General features: G+C 39.9%; 1 protein-coding gene across 6 annotated transcripts; it reads left to right on the top strand.

The window, feature by feature from the left end:
• The first annotated feature begins 2,682 nt into the window (after positions 1 to 2,682).
• On the top strand, positions 2,683 to 12,165 carry LOC117766869 (NACHT, LRR and PYD domains-containing protein 12-like). 6 transcript variants are annotated; one of them, XM_034594271.1, is made up of 11 exons: positions 2,711 to 2,734; positions 2,771 to 2,820; positions 4,143 to 4,454; positions 4,534 to 4,641; positions 6,000 to 7,869; positions 8,003 to 8,176; positions 8,993 to 9,166; positions 9,568 to 9,741; positions 10,630 to 10,803; positions 10,901 to 10,947; positions 11,170 to 12,165. In XM_034594271.1, the coding sequence occupies exons 3-11, from the start codon at positions 4,175 to 4,177 to the stop codon at positions 11,721 to 11,723; spliced, it is 3,555 nt and encodes a 1,184-aa protein (XP_034450162.1). In that variant the 5' UTR covers positions 2,711 to 2,734; positions 2,771 to 2,820; positions 4,143 to 4,174; the 3' UTR covers positions 11,724 to 12,165. The 6 variants fall into 6 exon arrangements, with proteins under 6 accessions (XP_034450163.1, XP_034450167.1, XP_034450162.1 ...); XM_034594275.1 differs by having other exon boundaries at positions 2,720 to 2,734; positions 8,003 to 8,136; positions 9,127 to 9,166; XM_034594272.1 differs by having other exon boundaries at positions 2,683 to 2,820.
• Positions 12,166 to 13,677: the final 1,512 nt, after the last annotated feature.

The following is a 13,677-nucleotide window of genomic DNA, read 5'->3' as shown; positions in this document are numbered from 1 at the left end:
AAATCCTGACAGTACAAGGTCGAGTTTACTTCTCTCACTGATCAAGAGAAAGTGGGGAACAAAGAGAAAAGAAGTGTTAAAGCTCTATAGTTGTTAATATTTGTTGAGATTGTTTATATGTGAAATGAAGTTATATATTAAGAAAAAAGAAAAAAAGGGGAAACTCAAACTACATTGTAGTTTTCGAAAATTGAGCACTTTATTTTCAGATGCCTTTTTCATACGCTCTTTATTTAGTTTTTAAATGCAAACTTTATTTTACTTGAAACGAGAAAAGAATATTTCTTATATTATCTTTTTATTATTAGAGTACCCTCCAGTTCAATGTGAAAATTATACTACAATACTATTGAATTGTACTTTCTTTATTTTATTTTACAGTCTGTTTTTGACTTCATACAGACATTTATACTACTAGGCTACTTCAAAATATATGGCACTGAATCATAACGCATGGTAGACTTTATGATGTCTCAGGACTTTGCTTGAGGAAATTCTCTCTCTGACTACCTCTGATCTAAAGTGTGGGAGTTTTTAGTCAGAGACCGATCAACATGGTGCTCTGTAAGCTCTGCAAATCAGAAATGTCTTCACACAGCAGCACAACCGCTATGCACAGCCAAGTTGAGGGAGGGAGAGAGAGGAGGAGAGAAGGAGAAAGGGAGAGGAGCTAAAAGTTGGGGGGCGGGGGGTGCTTGGGTGTGTGTTTTACTGAGAGATTAATTATTCCTGTTAAAAAAGTTCAGTGTAACTTCAGTTCAAAGTTTCAGTGTTACTCAGTGTTTTTGATAGACTGCTAAACTTTTATTTACACAGTGTTTTGATATTCTGCCAGAAAGATACTTGAAATTTCTTTTAGTTTATGTATTTTGTTGTAGCTTAATGTAGATTGATATATTCCTTTTATTTGAATGGAAGAAGCTCTTGCACAAATTTTATTTTGGAGAGATTTTGTATGGTACTGTAAAAGGCAGATTAGCAGTTCAGACTGGGCTATTTTTTGTTGTGTAATAATGACTTGCAATGCATACTTGGTTTTTTGTCATATTATTTTGTTGATAAATTCATTATTATATTAATAGAGTATTAAAACATATCTTTAGATTAATCAAAAATGCTGTAAACAAGACTTTGTGAAACACATGAAAGACATGAAAAACCCCACTTTGCTGTAATGTATTTGTGGAACTAAAATGTAGTTTTAAAATAATGTTAAAATTTCAATGTTTCATTTTCACTCAACAATATGCATCTGTAGCTGAACATACACAGTTCAACATCCTCAACCAGTGGACATTAATGAGCAGAACCAAGTCAGCACTAAAAATGAAAACAAAGAGGTGCTGGTATTGAAGGTAAAGGTGAGTTCTTTGTGAGCTCCTATCTCACAGCTTCTGTTGCTGACTTTTTTATATATTATATGGATGTAGCGATATAGAGATAATGCTGGAGAAGAAGAATATATTTTTCATAACAATATGATTTATATTAATAATAATAATCGAAGCAGCAGAGACTATCAGGTGCTTGTCAGATGACAGACAGTGGACTTCAGAGGAGATAAAGACATTGGACATAGTGCAAACATGATGTTAAAAATCTGACGTGTTGAGATCAACCTATAGTCTCCATAAGGATAATCCTCCTCAATGTTTAACTAGAGTGTTACAATCACCCCCTAGTGGCTGGCAGCGGTACAGGTCATTAACCATGTCCTCTTCATGTCAGTGGAGGGGACATAGTACTCAGAAAATCAAAGTTCTCAATGATGGTTTCCGAGTTGATAGCATTCCAGTTGCACAGGAAAAATGTTTTACGTTAGCCAGCTAGCCATTCTGATTTCTTTCGTTTTTCTCGTTCATAAAAGTTGTGACTTTGTTGTTGTCTGAACTTGTTTCTGTCCATCATCAGTTAAACATCTGAATGTTTGAGTCATTAAATTCAAAATTTAAAATGTTTTTACAGACAAAATTTAAATTAAATTAAATTAAAGCCAGCTTATAATAATTCAATATGCGGCTAACACCGTAGTAACACGTCCGCAGAGAGTTAATGAACAGTACTATCTGTACAACTAATTTAATGAGAGCTTTTTTTTTACTATGGGGGTCGATAATTCCGAGCTCCGAGGTATAATGGAACGGGGCAGCTGGTTGTTACATACTTTGTTGATTGTGGTTAAGGTATTCCCTTTGGGATCTGGGAATTATTGATGGCTAGTGGATTATCCTGGTGAAGTAGAAATTGAGTTGCAACTAAAATGAAGCTCTGCCTGTGAGTCTATAGTCAGGGTTCTAAATTCCTGGAGCAGGAATCTAGGGGAGTGCAGGACGCTGCGTGTTAGACAAGCAGAGGATAGTTCACCACCTGGTGGACAAAATGTAAAACTACATCGGATCTGTAATTTACCTGAGCTCAGTCTGTCAGGTGACACTCCCTCCATTCTGTGTACTGCAGTCAGCAAGATAGTGATTGCAAATATAAACACTTACATAACAAATAATGTATCAGATTGTTCAAACTAAGGTTTGGATAACGACAGTGTTAGAATACTTGCCTTTCACACGCAATGTAGAGAGACTTGGATGTAAAGACATTTTGCCTGGGAGACCTATTTCGGGGAAGTAATACCCCCAAGACAATCCCTCCACCTCAGACTTGCGCAGCTCACGCCAGCGTCTCTACACTGTCACGGGAGAGGCTTCTCACATGTGACAGCAAACATCAAGAGCAATGAGGCACAGAGGACTGAGGCACGAACGTCAATACTTACTCTGTGCTTCTTACACAGAGGAACAATGACAATCTCTTCATTTGGATGTAAGTTATTCATGTTTGACAAATATATCATTGACCTTTATTCTACAGTTACGTAGAGGATGAGAGCCAGGGTAGCCTTCTATCTGAGTATCCACTTTAGGTTAATGCAGTGACTCTGGGACCAAAATGGAGCTTCTTTAACAACATTTTACATGTTATTGTTGTTACTCTGAAGTTGCAACATGTTGTATTTGACAAAATAGCAGAACTAGTCTGCCAGGTCAGGTTCTTTTGACTGAAGGAGATTTTTGATATCGTCACTGATATTTCATTCATGGTTCAACTCAGTTCTCCTATGCAAAGTTTAGAGTTAATCTAAATACAAACACTTCCACATTGTCATAGTAGAAAAGTACATACAACAGCAAATGCATAAGATCAGAGCTAACAGTCAAATATTTGATAGAATATTTTATTAATCTCTTATCTATTCTCCTTATAGTTTAAGTGTCGCAGAAGAATATTTTATTGAAAAATTGAAAACCTTGTCTAAGCTTGTGTTGCATATGTGAAATCTACTAGGAGTGACGCCAAAGCCTTTGGTTCCTGTTATTTGACTTCCCTTTTAAGTAACTTCTACTGACATACTGTCAAACTGGACTGTTACAACACTGACAAATCACTGTGTTAACTACTCACCAAGACCTGACAGTTTTAAGGAACATAGCTTTCCTGCTTGTACTTGAACTCACAGTTTGGAACAGGCTTTTTGCTTGGCCTGTGGTGATGCTGTGGTTGCAGTTCTCTCTGAAACTGTAAAAAGTAAAGCAAAGCAGTCCCAGAACGCTAGCCACACCTTGTGCGCACCACCTTGAACTGGAGAATCCATTCTCATGGAGGACGAGGCCCTTGTCATGAAAGCTCTGTTGTAATAGTCAAAGATGTCATTTATGTTAATGAGTCCCAGCCATCGTTGCTACAGAGCACTTGTCGCCTCAAAGTTTATTATTATTGAACTTATCTTGAGACCAAATCATACCAAATTCAACACTGCACTTCCATGGCACCATAACAATGCACATGCCAAGTGTGAAGCTGATAAGATAAAGGGTTCTCAAGATATGGATCCACATATAGACTGACATTTCTGGAATATAGATTAAAATGTATTCTTATTTTCTACCATCTTCAAACTTTAACAACAATTTTTCTTCAATTCTGATGACTTGTTTGTTTTTTTGCCTTGTCAATCACTTTGTAATCAGAGATTTGAAAACCACTCTCTAAACAATAGACAGAGCCCACTGTACAGGGAAACACTGATCATCTGATACTGTGATATGATCTTTTTTTTATTTTATTTTTTATCATGTCCTTGTTAGAGGCAAAACATCCTCTGATTTATTAGGAACCAATGATGGCGGCAGTTACAGAGCTGCTCCTAGGAACACTGGAGGATCTGGCAGATGAAGAACTGAAAAGCTTCAAATGGTTCCTGCAGCAGGCTGAAATCCCGGAAGGCTTCCCAGCCATTCCAAAGAGCCATTTAGAGAAGGCAGACAGGCTGGACACACTGGACCTCATTGTGCACACGTATCAGGAGCACTCTATGGAGGTGACCATGAAAGTGTTGACAAAGATCAGCAGGAACGATCTTGTGCAGAGGTTGTCCTGCATCAGCTCAGGATCCAAATGTAAGTAATAAAATATATCATGGGGTTTTTAATATAAAATGAAGGTCTTAGGGCATTTATTTGTCTCTTTATCTCTCAGTACATGTGCATGATGTTGGAGAGATTTCCGAAAGCAGCAACGCGTCTTCAATCCGAGCACAGGCTGCATGTCTTCCTCACCCTCCCACCAAAAGCAGTCAGACTGGAGGTAAAGCTATACTCTCTTCTTTAGCTCTTAAACATATGAAAGAGGAATTAACAATGAAACATTGATAACATCCAAAAGCAATCAAGACGTCCCACAGCCATTTGCAAATGTGAAATGGTCTGGAGATGCCAGGCTAAGCTTTGGTTCTTAATTATCAGCAACTGCTACAGAAAAGAGTAATTAGCCAAGGTTACCATGAAGAAATGAAGCAGGGGGAAATAGCCCAGTTTTTACCAAAGTTAAAAAGTACAATAAACAACATATCTATATCTCAATAAAGCCTGTTTTCTACTGGTCACAAAAATGCTAACATCTGCTAACATCTGGCTTTTGTCTGCAGTTGGAATGGAGAAAATCAGCATTCACTCACAGGTCAAATGACTCTGCAGTAGACACAGTTATAATCGGCTCCGGTACCGATTGGCAGTGATGGACATGTGACTGCCGGCTGAATATACTCTAATTTGTCAAGACAGCGAGGTGACAGAGCCCAATGCATCCAGAGAGGGGAACAGAGAGGCAAACTCCTCTACTGGAAATGGCAAAGGAGTCAATCACCTTTTTAGAGGGTTTACCCATCTTTAAAAAACCTTTAATACAATTTTGGTGTGAGGGGTATAATTGACACATGACTTCTTTTTAAAAAATCCATATACACATAAAAAGGTAAAGCAACTAGTTCTGTGCGGGATCTCTTTTAGTGAACATCAGCCAGGCTCAGCAACTTCCAGGAGTCTGTCACAGTAAAGTTATATAGATGCTGAGGCAGAGTTAACACAGTGGTGGTAAAGAAGAGAAGTACCCAGGAAGATAACATTTTGGCAACTGAAAGTTATGAAGTCATGGTTTTAAACAACAGACTTACTACAGATGGTACAGACAATTGGTAGGAAAAACACACAAAAACTGGAAGTAGAATAACAAAAAAATTCAAATACTAACAGGAAATAATTGAGTCATGTCAGGAAGTGGTGACACCAGTATCTGGCATCCCACTTTGTTGCCAGAGATGCTACTCAGAAGTACCAGGGTGTGCTAAATTGACTCTACTTACATAAAAATACTTTTTTTTTACATCAATAAACCACGAGTTCTTGCTCAGGGATACATTAACATTTGGATAAGATTAAACCCTGCAATTAATGGTCAACCCACTTTCCCTCCTAGACCACAGCTGCTCCTCTAAAATATGGTCTTGGAGAGAAACAGGCCATCTGTTTTGCTTCCAGTTTTTGCTTCCAGTTTATATACTATATATATATATATATATATATATCGTATATAATGGAATATGATCGTTTTTTATACACAAAGCTTGATATTTGTTTTGATATTTATTTTCTCTGTATGTGAAATAGATTTCCTGCAGCCACAACCGAAACCTCCACAACCCATGGCATTGTACCAGCACTCACTCCAATCACACCTCCACAACAGATTTATGTGTGCACAAGAAGGATGGACTCAAAGAATGGATAAAAAACAGTTAGATGACATCTACATAGAGCTCTACATCACATATGGGAGCGTTGTGAATATCAACACGCAGCATGAAGTCAGGAAAGTTGAGATGGCATTAAGAGAACCAGGGCAAATAGAGGAAGCGGTCAAACTCAACAGTATATTCAAACACCCCTCTGGAAAATCCACACCTGTAAGAACAGTGCTGACCAATGGGATTGCAGGAATTGGCAAAACATTCCTTGTACACAAGTTCATTCTAGACTGGGCGGAAAGAAGAGCAAGTCAAGATGTGCACCTCATGTTCCCCCTCACATTCCGCCAGCTGAATTTGCTAAAGGGGAGGATCATTTGTTTTGCGAAGCTTATTCACAAGTGTATCAGGGAAACCAAAGACATGAGGAAGGAGGATCTTAATGAGATCTTCACAACCCTACAGGCTTCAGGAAACACCAACTACGACAAGAGTAAATTGAAACTTCTCTTTATTCTCGATGGTCTGGACGAAAGTCGACTTGAGCTCGACTTCACTGCTGACAAAAACCCCTGCATTGATGTGACACAGTCAGTGAAAGTAGAAGTCCTGCTGACAAGCCTCATCAAGGGGGAACTGCTGCCTTCAGCTCGCCTTTGGATAACCACACGCCCGGCAGCAGCCAATCAGATCCCTCCTGACTTTGTGGACATCGTGACAGAGGTGAGAGGGTTCACTGACCCACAGAAAGAGGAGTACTTTAGGAAAAGGTTCAGGGAAGAGGAGCTGTGTGGCAGAATCATCTCCCACGTCAAAGCATCCCGCAGCCTCCACATCATGTGTCACATTCCAGTCTTCTGCTGGATCACTGCTACAGTTCTGGAGGACTTGTTGAAAACCAGTGTGGGAGGAGAGATGCCCAAGACCCTGACGGAGTTGTACACAGATTTCTTGATGTTTCAGATCAGACAGACAAAGAAGAAGTATGGCACAGAGCAGAGCATTGCACACATACATTCACTTGCAAAACTGGCTTTTCACCAGCTGGAGAAGGGAAACCTCATCTTTTACGGAAAAGATCTGAAAGAGAGCGGCATTGATTTTGAAAAAGCCTCAGTTTACTCTGGGGTGTTCACAGAGATCTTTAAAAAAGAGCGGCGGGGGAGGAAGGACAAGGATGGGGATAAGATGTTCAGCTTTGTGCATCTGAGTATTCAGGAGTTTTTGGCGGCAGTTTATGTCGTGCAGTCACTCATTAACAGGAAGAAAAATGTAATGGCGAAACAACAGCTTAAGTTCCAAAACGTGCAGATGATTTTTAGCAAACCGTCCATTGCCTCAATCCAAAAAATGGCAGTTGACAAAGCTTTAGAGAGTCCAGATGGACACCTGGACTTGTTCCTCCGCTTCCTTCTGGGTCTCTTCATGGAGGCCAATCAGAATAACCTGCAAGAGCTGCTAAAACACTCAATAAGTACTTCAGAGGCCAATCAGGAAACAGTGCAGTACATTAAAGAAAAGATCGGAGAGAATCCATCTCCAGAGAGGTGCATCAACCTGTTTCACTGTCTGAATGAACTACATGACCATTCTTTAGTGGAGGAGATCCAACAGTACCTGAGCTCGGGAAGGCTCTCCAGTAAAGATCTGTCTCCTGCTCAGTGGTCAGCTCTGGTCTTCATCCTTCAGTCATCAGAAGAAGATAGAGATGAGTTTGACCTCAGGAAGTACTCTGCTTCAGAGGAAGGTCTCCTGAGGCTGCTGCCAGTGGTCAGGAACTCTGTTGTGTTCTTGTAGGTGTAATGATATACATTTTAATTAAATCAATTTCTGATTATAGAGAGTGATTTTTCAAAATAATTGTATTTGTTTTTTTGTACTTCTGTCAGTTGAGGTTATGTTATGTTTTCACAAACTATTCTTCAGGCTGAGTGGCTGTAACCTGTCAGAGAGAAGCTGTGCAGCTCTGTCCTTAGTCCTCAGCTCCCACTCCTCCAGTCTGAGAGAGCTGGACCTGAGTAACAACAACCTGCAGGATTCAGGAGTGAAGCTGCTCTCTGGTGGACTGGAGAGTCCACACTGCAAACTGGAAACTCTCAGGTCAGCTCACTTCAATTTTACAACAACTTGAATGTCACTTTTACATACTTTTACAACTTCAGTCTCTTTTGCAGCAATAGCTAAACAGTTAGATACCCCACGCCATCATAGGGTAACTGTCTGTCTGTGTGTCTGTCTGTCTGTGTGTGTGTGTTTGTGTGTCTGAACAAAATAACTCAACAACAAATGGATGAATTTTCACCACACGTGGTGGAACTAACTGTAGGTCAAGCTCCAACAAATACGGTCTGAAAAAACAGATTCTCCAAGACATTCCTGCAAATAGTAGCGAAACAATAGATTATATTGATCAGAACATGATTCACCGTCATATGGTGTCAAATAATAAGCAACATGAATAAGTCACCAGAAAGACAGAAAATTAAGATAATAATTCAAAAATATATTTTTCAAGGTAACTGTAAGTCTATAGAAAAAACCTAAAGCTTATATAGATTACGAAATGATTTATGATATTATAGGAATGACATCATCATGATGTCAGAGTGAAATCAGAAAATTACATATAATATACATATAATGCAGTATTGCATTAACTTTTACAGCCAATAATTATATAGATTAACCAATTATTCATTATTATATGGTTTAAAACAGCATTATTACAATAAAAAAAATAGCATTGTCTGATTGGGGTATATATATATACAGTGTGCACACACAGAATGTGTCGCCCCTCTGATGCTTTTCATTTTAACATAGAAAATGATACACAAAGTGTGTATTTCTTTGTCAGCTCAAAGGGATGTCAAGTTAAACTTTTGTGAGCTAATCTTGTTTGTGACTTGTCTGCAGGCTGAGTGGCTGTAACCTGTCAGAGAGAAGCTGTGCAGCTCTGTCCTCGGCCCTCAGCTCCCACTCCTCCAGTCTGAGAGAGCTGGACCTGAGTAACAACGACCTGCAGGATTCAGGAGTGAAGCTGCTCGCTGGTGGACTGATAAGCTGCTGCTGTAAAATAGAAATGATCAGGTTGAGATCAATGTAACTGCGAGTTTAAATTTTCCTTGTGGTCCAGCACATGACATTATTCAAATTGACCAACAGCTTGACTAATTGGATGTCCAATTAACCTAATGATCAGCACATTAACCTAAGAAATAAAAATGTTGGATGACTCCAGTGAGCACAGCACTGCTCATTTGGCTGTCATGACAATCAGAGGCAGTCTGTGGTAAAATTATAGCATGACAACAAATCTGATTCTGGAAGGTGGCTTTGCTGAACCCGAACTACCAGAAGCAGACAGATTTGGATTAAGTGTTGATTTTCATCAGGAAATATATAATTCATTCAGGACGTAAGAATATGATAATTTCTGGATAAATATATAGCATTTTCATTTTTCATTTTTTTTATGATGAATGATTCAGGTTGGATGTATGTAACCTGTCAGAGAGAAGCTGTGCAGCTCTGTCCTCAGTCCTCAGCTCCCACTCCTCCAGTCTGAGAGAGCTGGACCTGAGTAACAACGACCTGCAGGATTCAGGAGTGAAGCTGCTCTCTGGTGGACTGGAGAGTCCCCACTGCAAACTGGAAACTCTCAGGTCAGGAATCCTATCTTTGACTTTTAACGCTTTATAATGCTTTATATGCATCTTTCTATACATATGTGGATTTTCCATTTAAATTACAATTTTCAATCAAACTTTCCTCACAAAGTTCATTTACATGAGCAATTGTTGCATTTTACAATTTATAAATATTTGTGGGCCAAGGTTAGGACCGTCATGGTTGTTTGTGCCATTCTTAGCATGGTTGACTCAAGGCAAGGAGGTTCTGGGTTTGAATCTGCCAGTCGACCTGGGCAGGTTTGCATGTTCTCCTTGTGTCTGTTTGGGCTCAGCTCCTTCCCACAGTCCACAGACATGCAGCGTAGATTAACTGGGGATTGTTAGTCGCTGTATGTCAGCACTGTGATGGACTGGCGACCGCACCTCTCTCACCCAGTGTAAACTGGGATTGGTTCCACCCCCCTGCGACCCTGAAGGGATAAATAAGATAAAATAGACTTAATTAATCCAATTATTAATCAAAAAGTGTATTCAGAGTAAATGCAGAAGCAGTGCCTGGTAGAAATAACAATAGAAAATATGTTACATGAGATATTAAAACTACTAGTGGCAGAGTCTTCATGACAATGATAATAGGAATAAGTAAAATGGATGTAATATTGCACATAGTGTTGGTATAATTTTCTGTGTTAATTTATTAGTGGTCCTCCCTGACATATATTTGGTAAGACTATGACTCTCTTGTGTATGTGTGCCTGTTTGTGCATGTTGGAATCAATGTATGACATGAAGCTACAACAGATGTGATCATCACTGATGATTGTTGAAGCCTGTTCATCCTGATCTTCATGTTTTCATTTATTTACATGCACGTTCAATCTTTAGGTGCGATTTAATTCCAAGCACAATGTTTGTGTGTAGGTTGTCAGGCTGCCTGGTCACAGAGGAAGGTTGTGCTTCTCTGGCCTCCGCTCTGAGCTCGGACCCGTCCCATCTGAGAGAGCTGGACCTGAGATACAATCACCCCGGAGACTCAGGGCTGACGCAGCTCTTTGCTGGAGTGAAGGACCCACAGTGGAGACTGGACACTCTCAGGTTTGTGGAGCCAAAGGCTGCTCGAAGGCTGGAAAGAACTGATATTGCTTGTAAAAAGAAAATACGATAAGTCTGCTCATTGTGTTTGTTTACCTAGTGTGGATCATACTGGCGAGCACTGGTTGAAATCTGGACTAGAGAAGTGTAAGTGTGTATTTGACTCACGAATGTAAAGATCTTTTTTAATTAAATCTATTCGATAATGATTCACTGCATGAAATCTCTGGGGAAACAGAGCTCGAGTCAACAGAGTCAAATGTCATCTATTTGCAGGACAGGATGCAGCGCGCTAAATACATGTTCGTTCTGATTTGTTCCTCCTGCCTCATTGCCTGCATCTGAACAGTTTCTTGTTTACTCTCTCAGACGCATGTGCAATCACCCTGGACCCAAACACGGCAAACGCTTACCTCTCTCTGTCCGAGGACAACAGGACGGTGACACTAAAGAGGGAGAAGCAGCCGTATCCGGATCACCCAGAGAGATTCCACCACTGGAAGCAGCTGCTGTGCACCAATGCTCTGACTGGCCGCTGTTACTGGGAGGTGGAGAGGAAAGGGTGGGTGTCCGTCGGAGTGACTTACAGAGGCATCAGACGAAAAGGAATAGGTTCCAACTGCTGCCTCGGTCTCAGTGACAAGTCATGGAGCGTGTGCTGCTCTCGAGGCCGCTTCTCTGCCTTCACTAACAACAAAATCCATGCGAATGTATGCATATGTGATCCTAGCTCTGTTTTGGAGAAAGTGGCAGTGTATTTGGACTGGTCTGCTGGCTCTGTGTCCTTCTACAGAGTCTCCTCTGACAGACTGCTCCACCTCCACACCTTCAACTGCACATTCACTGAACCGCTCTACCCTGCGTTCGGGTTTGAGCATGTGATCAGGCTCGACTCCACAGTGTCTCTGTGTCAGAAGGAGTGAAGGAGGGAGAGTCACCTCCTGCGGACAGACAAGATCCCACAGGACAAGCAGAACCTTTACAAGAACAGGGAGTTTCAAATATGTTATTAAATAGAAATCATGTTGTAAATATTCAAGATTGTGTAAGATTCCTAGCGGTGATATTGTATCTTGCAACCAACCACCTCACCCAAGTACTGTATGTAGGGGAACCAAAACTTGTAACATGGCGGACTCCACTCCTGATGTAGATTAACATTCATTCTAATGCAACAAAAACACAACAATTTCAGGTAATTGTACACAAATGAAATCACCATTATAAAAATCATGCTTCATTTCTGCCGATAAATCACTGGACCTTTAAAAGATAACGCTGACATTGTTCCAGCACCCCGTTTACCTCATTTATCTGTTTGTGTAATGTTTTTTATCCTCTCTAACTTAATAAAAAAAATATTTTCTCAAGAAGATCTAGTTCAACATTGCTTCCTGTTTCCCTTGTGTCAATAAATACATTTTTACACCTCATAAATACAGTAAAGACGGTACTTTCATAAAACTGGTCAATGTAATTTTACCACTGGAAGAGGTTATGTGTTTGACTGTGTTGGTTTGTTTAGGATTATGCATAAACTACTGGAGAGATAAGCACAGAATTAGCTGGAAGGATGTTGTATGAGTCAGGGAAGAACCTTCATTTTCGGTGTGGATGCAGATCAGGCGGTGTATCGTGGATTTGTTTCACTATTGTGAGGTAGGATGTTTTTCAATATTTTCAATGATTTTTTAAATTCATGGATCCAAATGAATACAAAAATCTGGCATGTTTAAGAGACTGATATTTATGAGTGTGAGCAATTTGATGCAGATCCAAATAAGAATCTGGGTCTAATGAATTTTAATGTGGTTTAATAAGGGGACTGTTGGGCTTTGGTGGAGGAACATGCTCTCGGCCATTCTAGAAAACAACTCATCAACAACAACCTGGTCTGAAGTCAGCGGTCCGGTATTTTAATCCCTTGAAAAACATTATCAAGATAGTCACATGCACCTATATAAGGAAGTACACACCACACTGACACTTTGGCTTGTTACACAAATGATCTTCTTGTGCACAAAGGGAAATATTTCCTCTGCAGAGAATTGTTCTCTACCTGGCAAGTCCATCATTATTATAGCATTCTGCTTAAGTGCAAGCTCACTTGAAGGGACAGCAATCTGATTGATTCATGTCCACACACCCAGGATTAATTAAGACAAAGAAGTATAAAACTTCTGACCCATGCAAAGATGCATTTTAACAGAAGAAAATGTGATCGAATCTGGTTCCCAGGCCATTTCTGTGCTTGGGATCTCACTGGTTTTAGTTTCCTTAGCAGCAGTGGATGGGTAGCTCTTTCCAGTGACAAAGCCCTGGTAGTGTGGGATCCCTGCCTTGCAGTAAAGAAAGTTAGTATCCAACTGTTGAACAAAGAGAGCTGGATATTTCCTTGAGGAGTTGGTAGAGGCCAAAAAACAGGTAGAAGAAATGTTTTACAATCAACATTTAAAATTTGATGACCCTGAATTTTTACAAAGGCAAAGTTATTTTATTAGCAGCTGCAGCTTCTATGGTAATTGTATCTTGTTTACAGTTAGATACCGACTATTCTGTGTCATATTTTCAACAAGAGCCATGAAATAAACTCTATGGAGGGTGGGTTTACTCATGAAAAACATTTAAATTGACAGTGGGCAGACAAAAGGATTGACTTTCATTACAAGTATCAGGACTTAACATTTTATTCTGTACTTTTTCAGAATTTCTGTACAATAACCAACACAATCAAGACCTGGAAATGATCACTTTTCTAAGTAATCCAGCTGTTTTAGAGCCACAGAAGAACCCTGCTTCGAGCACAACACAACACAAACAAACAGGAATATGGACTCTTCTTTTCAGAAAGTCTGATGCAATCCACACTTTGGCAGT

Source organism: Hippoglossus hippoglossus, chromosome 8 (assembly GCF_009819705.1).
Source record: "Hippoglossus hippoglossus isolate fHipHip1 chromosome 8, fHipHip1.pri, whole genome shotgun sequence".
NCBI lineage: Eukaryota > Metazoa > Chordata > Actinopteri > Pleuronectiformes > Pleuronectidae > Hippoglossus > Hippoglossus hippoglossus.
This window is presented reverse-complemented; position numbering and strand designations above follow the sequence as displayed.

Excerpts from the sequence above, each read along its gene's own strand:
- LOC117766869 (XM_034594272.1), top strand. The coding sequence starts at position 4,175 with ATGATGGCGGCAGTTACAGAGCTGCTCCTAGGAACACTGGAGGATCTG. Across the intron at positions 10,804-10,900 it reads TGGAGACTGGACACTCTCAG|TGTGGATCATACTGGCGAGC; the intron begins GTTTGTGGAGCC and ends TTGTTTACCTAG. Across the intron at positions 10,948-11,169 it reads GAAATCTGGACTAGAGAAGT|ACGCATGTGCAATCACCCTG; the intron begins GTAAGTGTGTAT and ends TTACTCTCTCAG.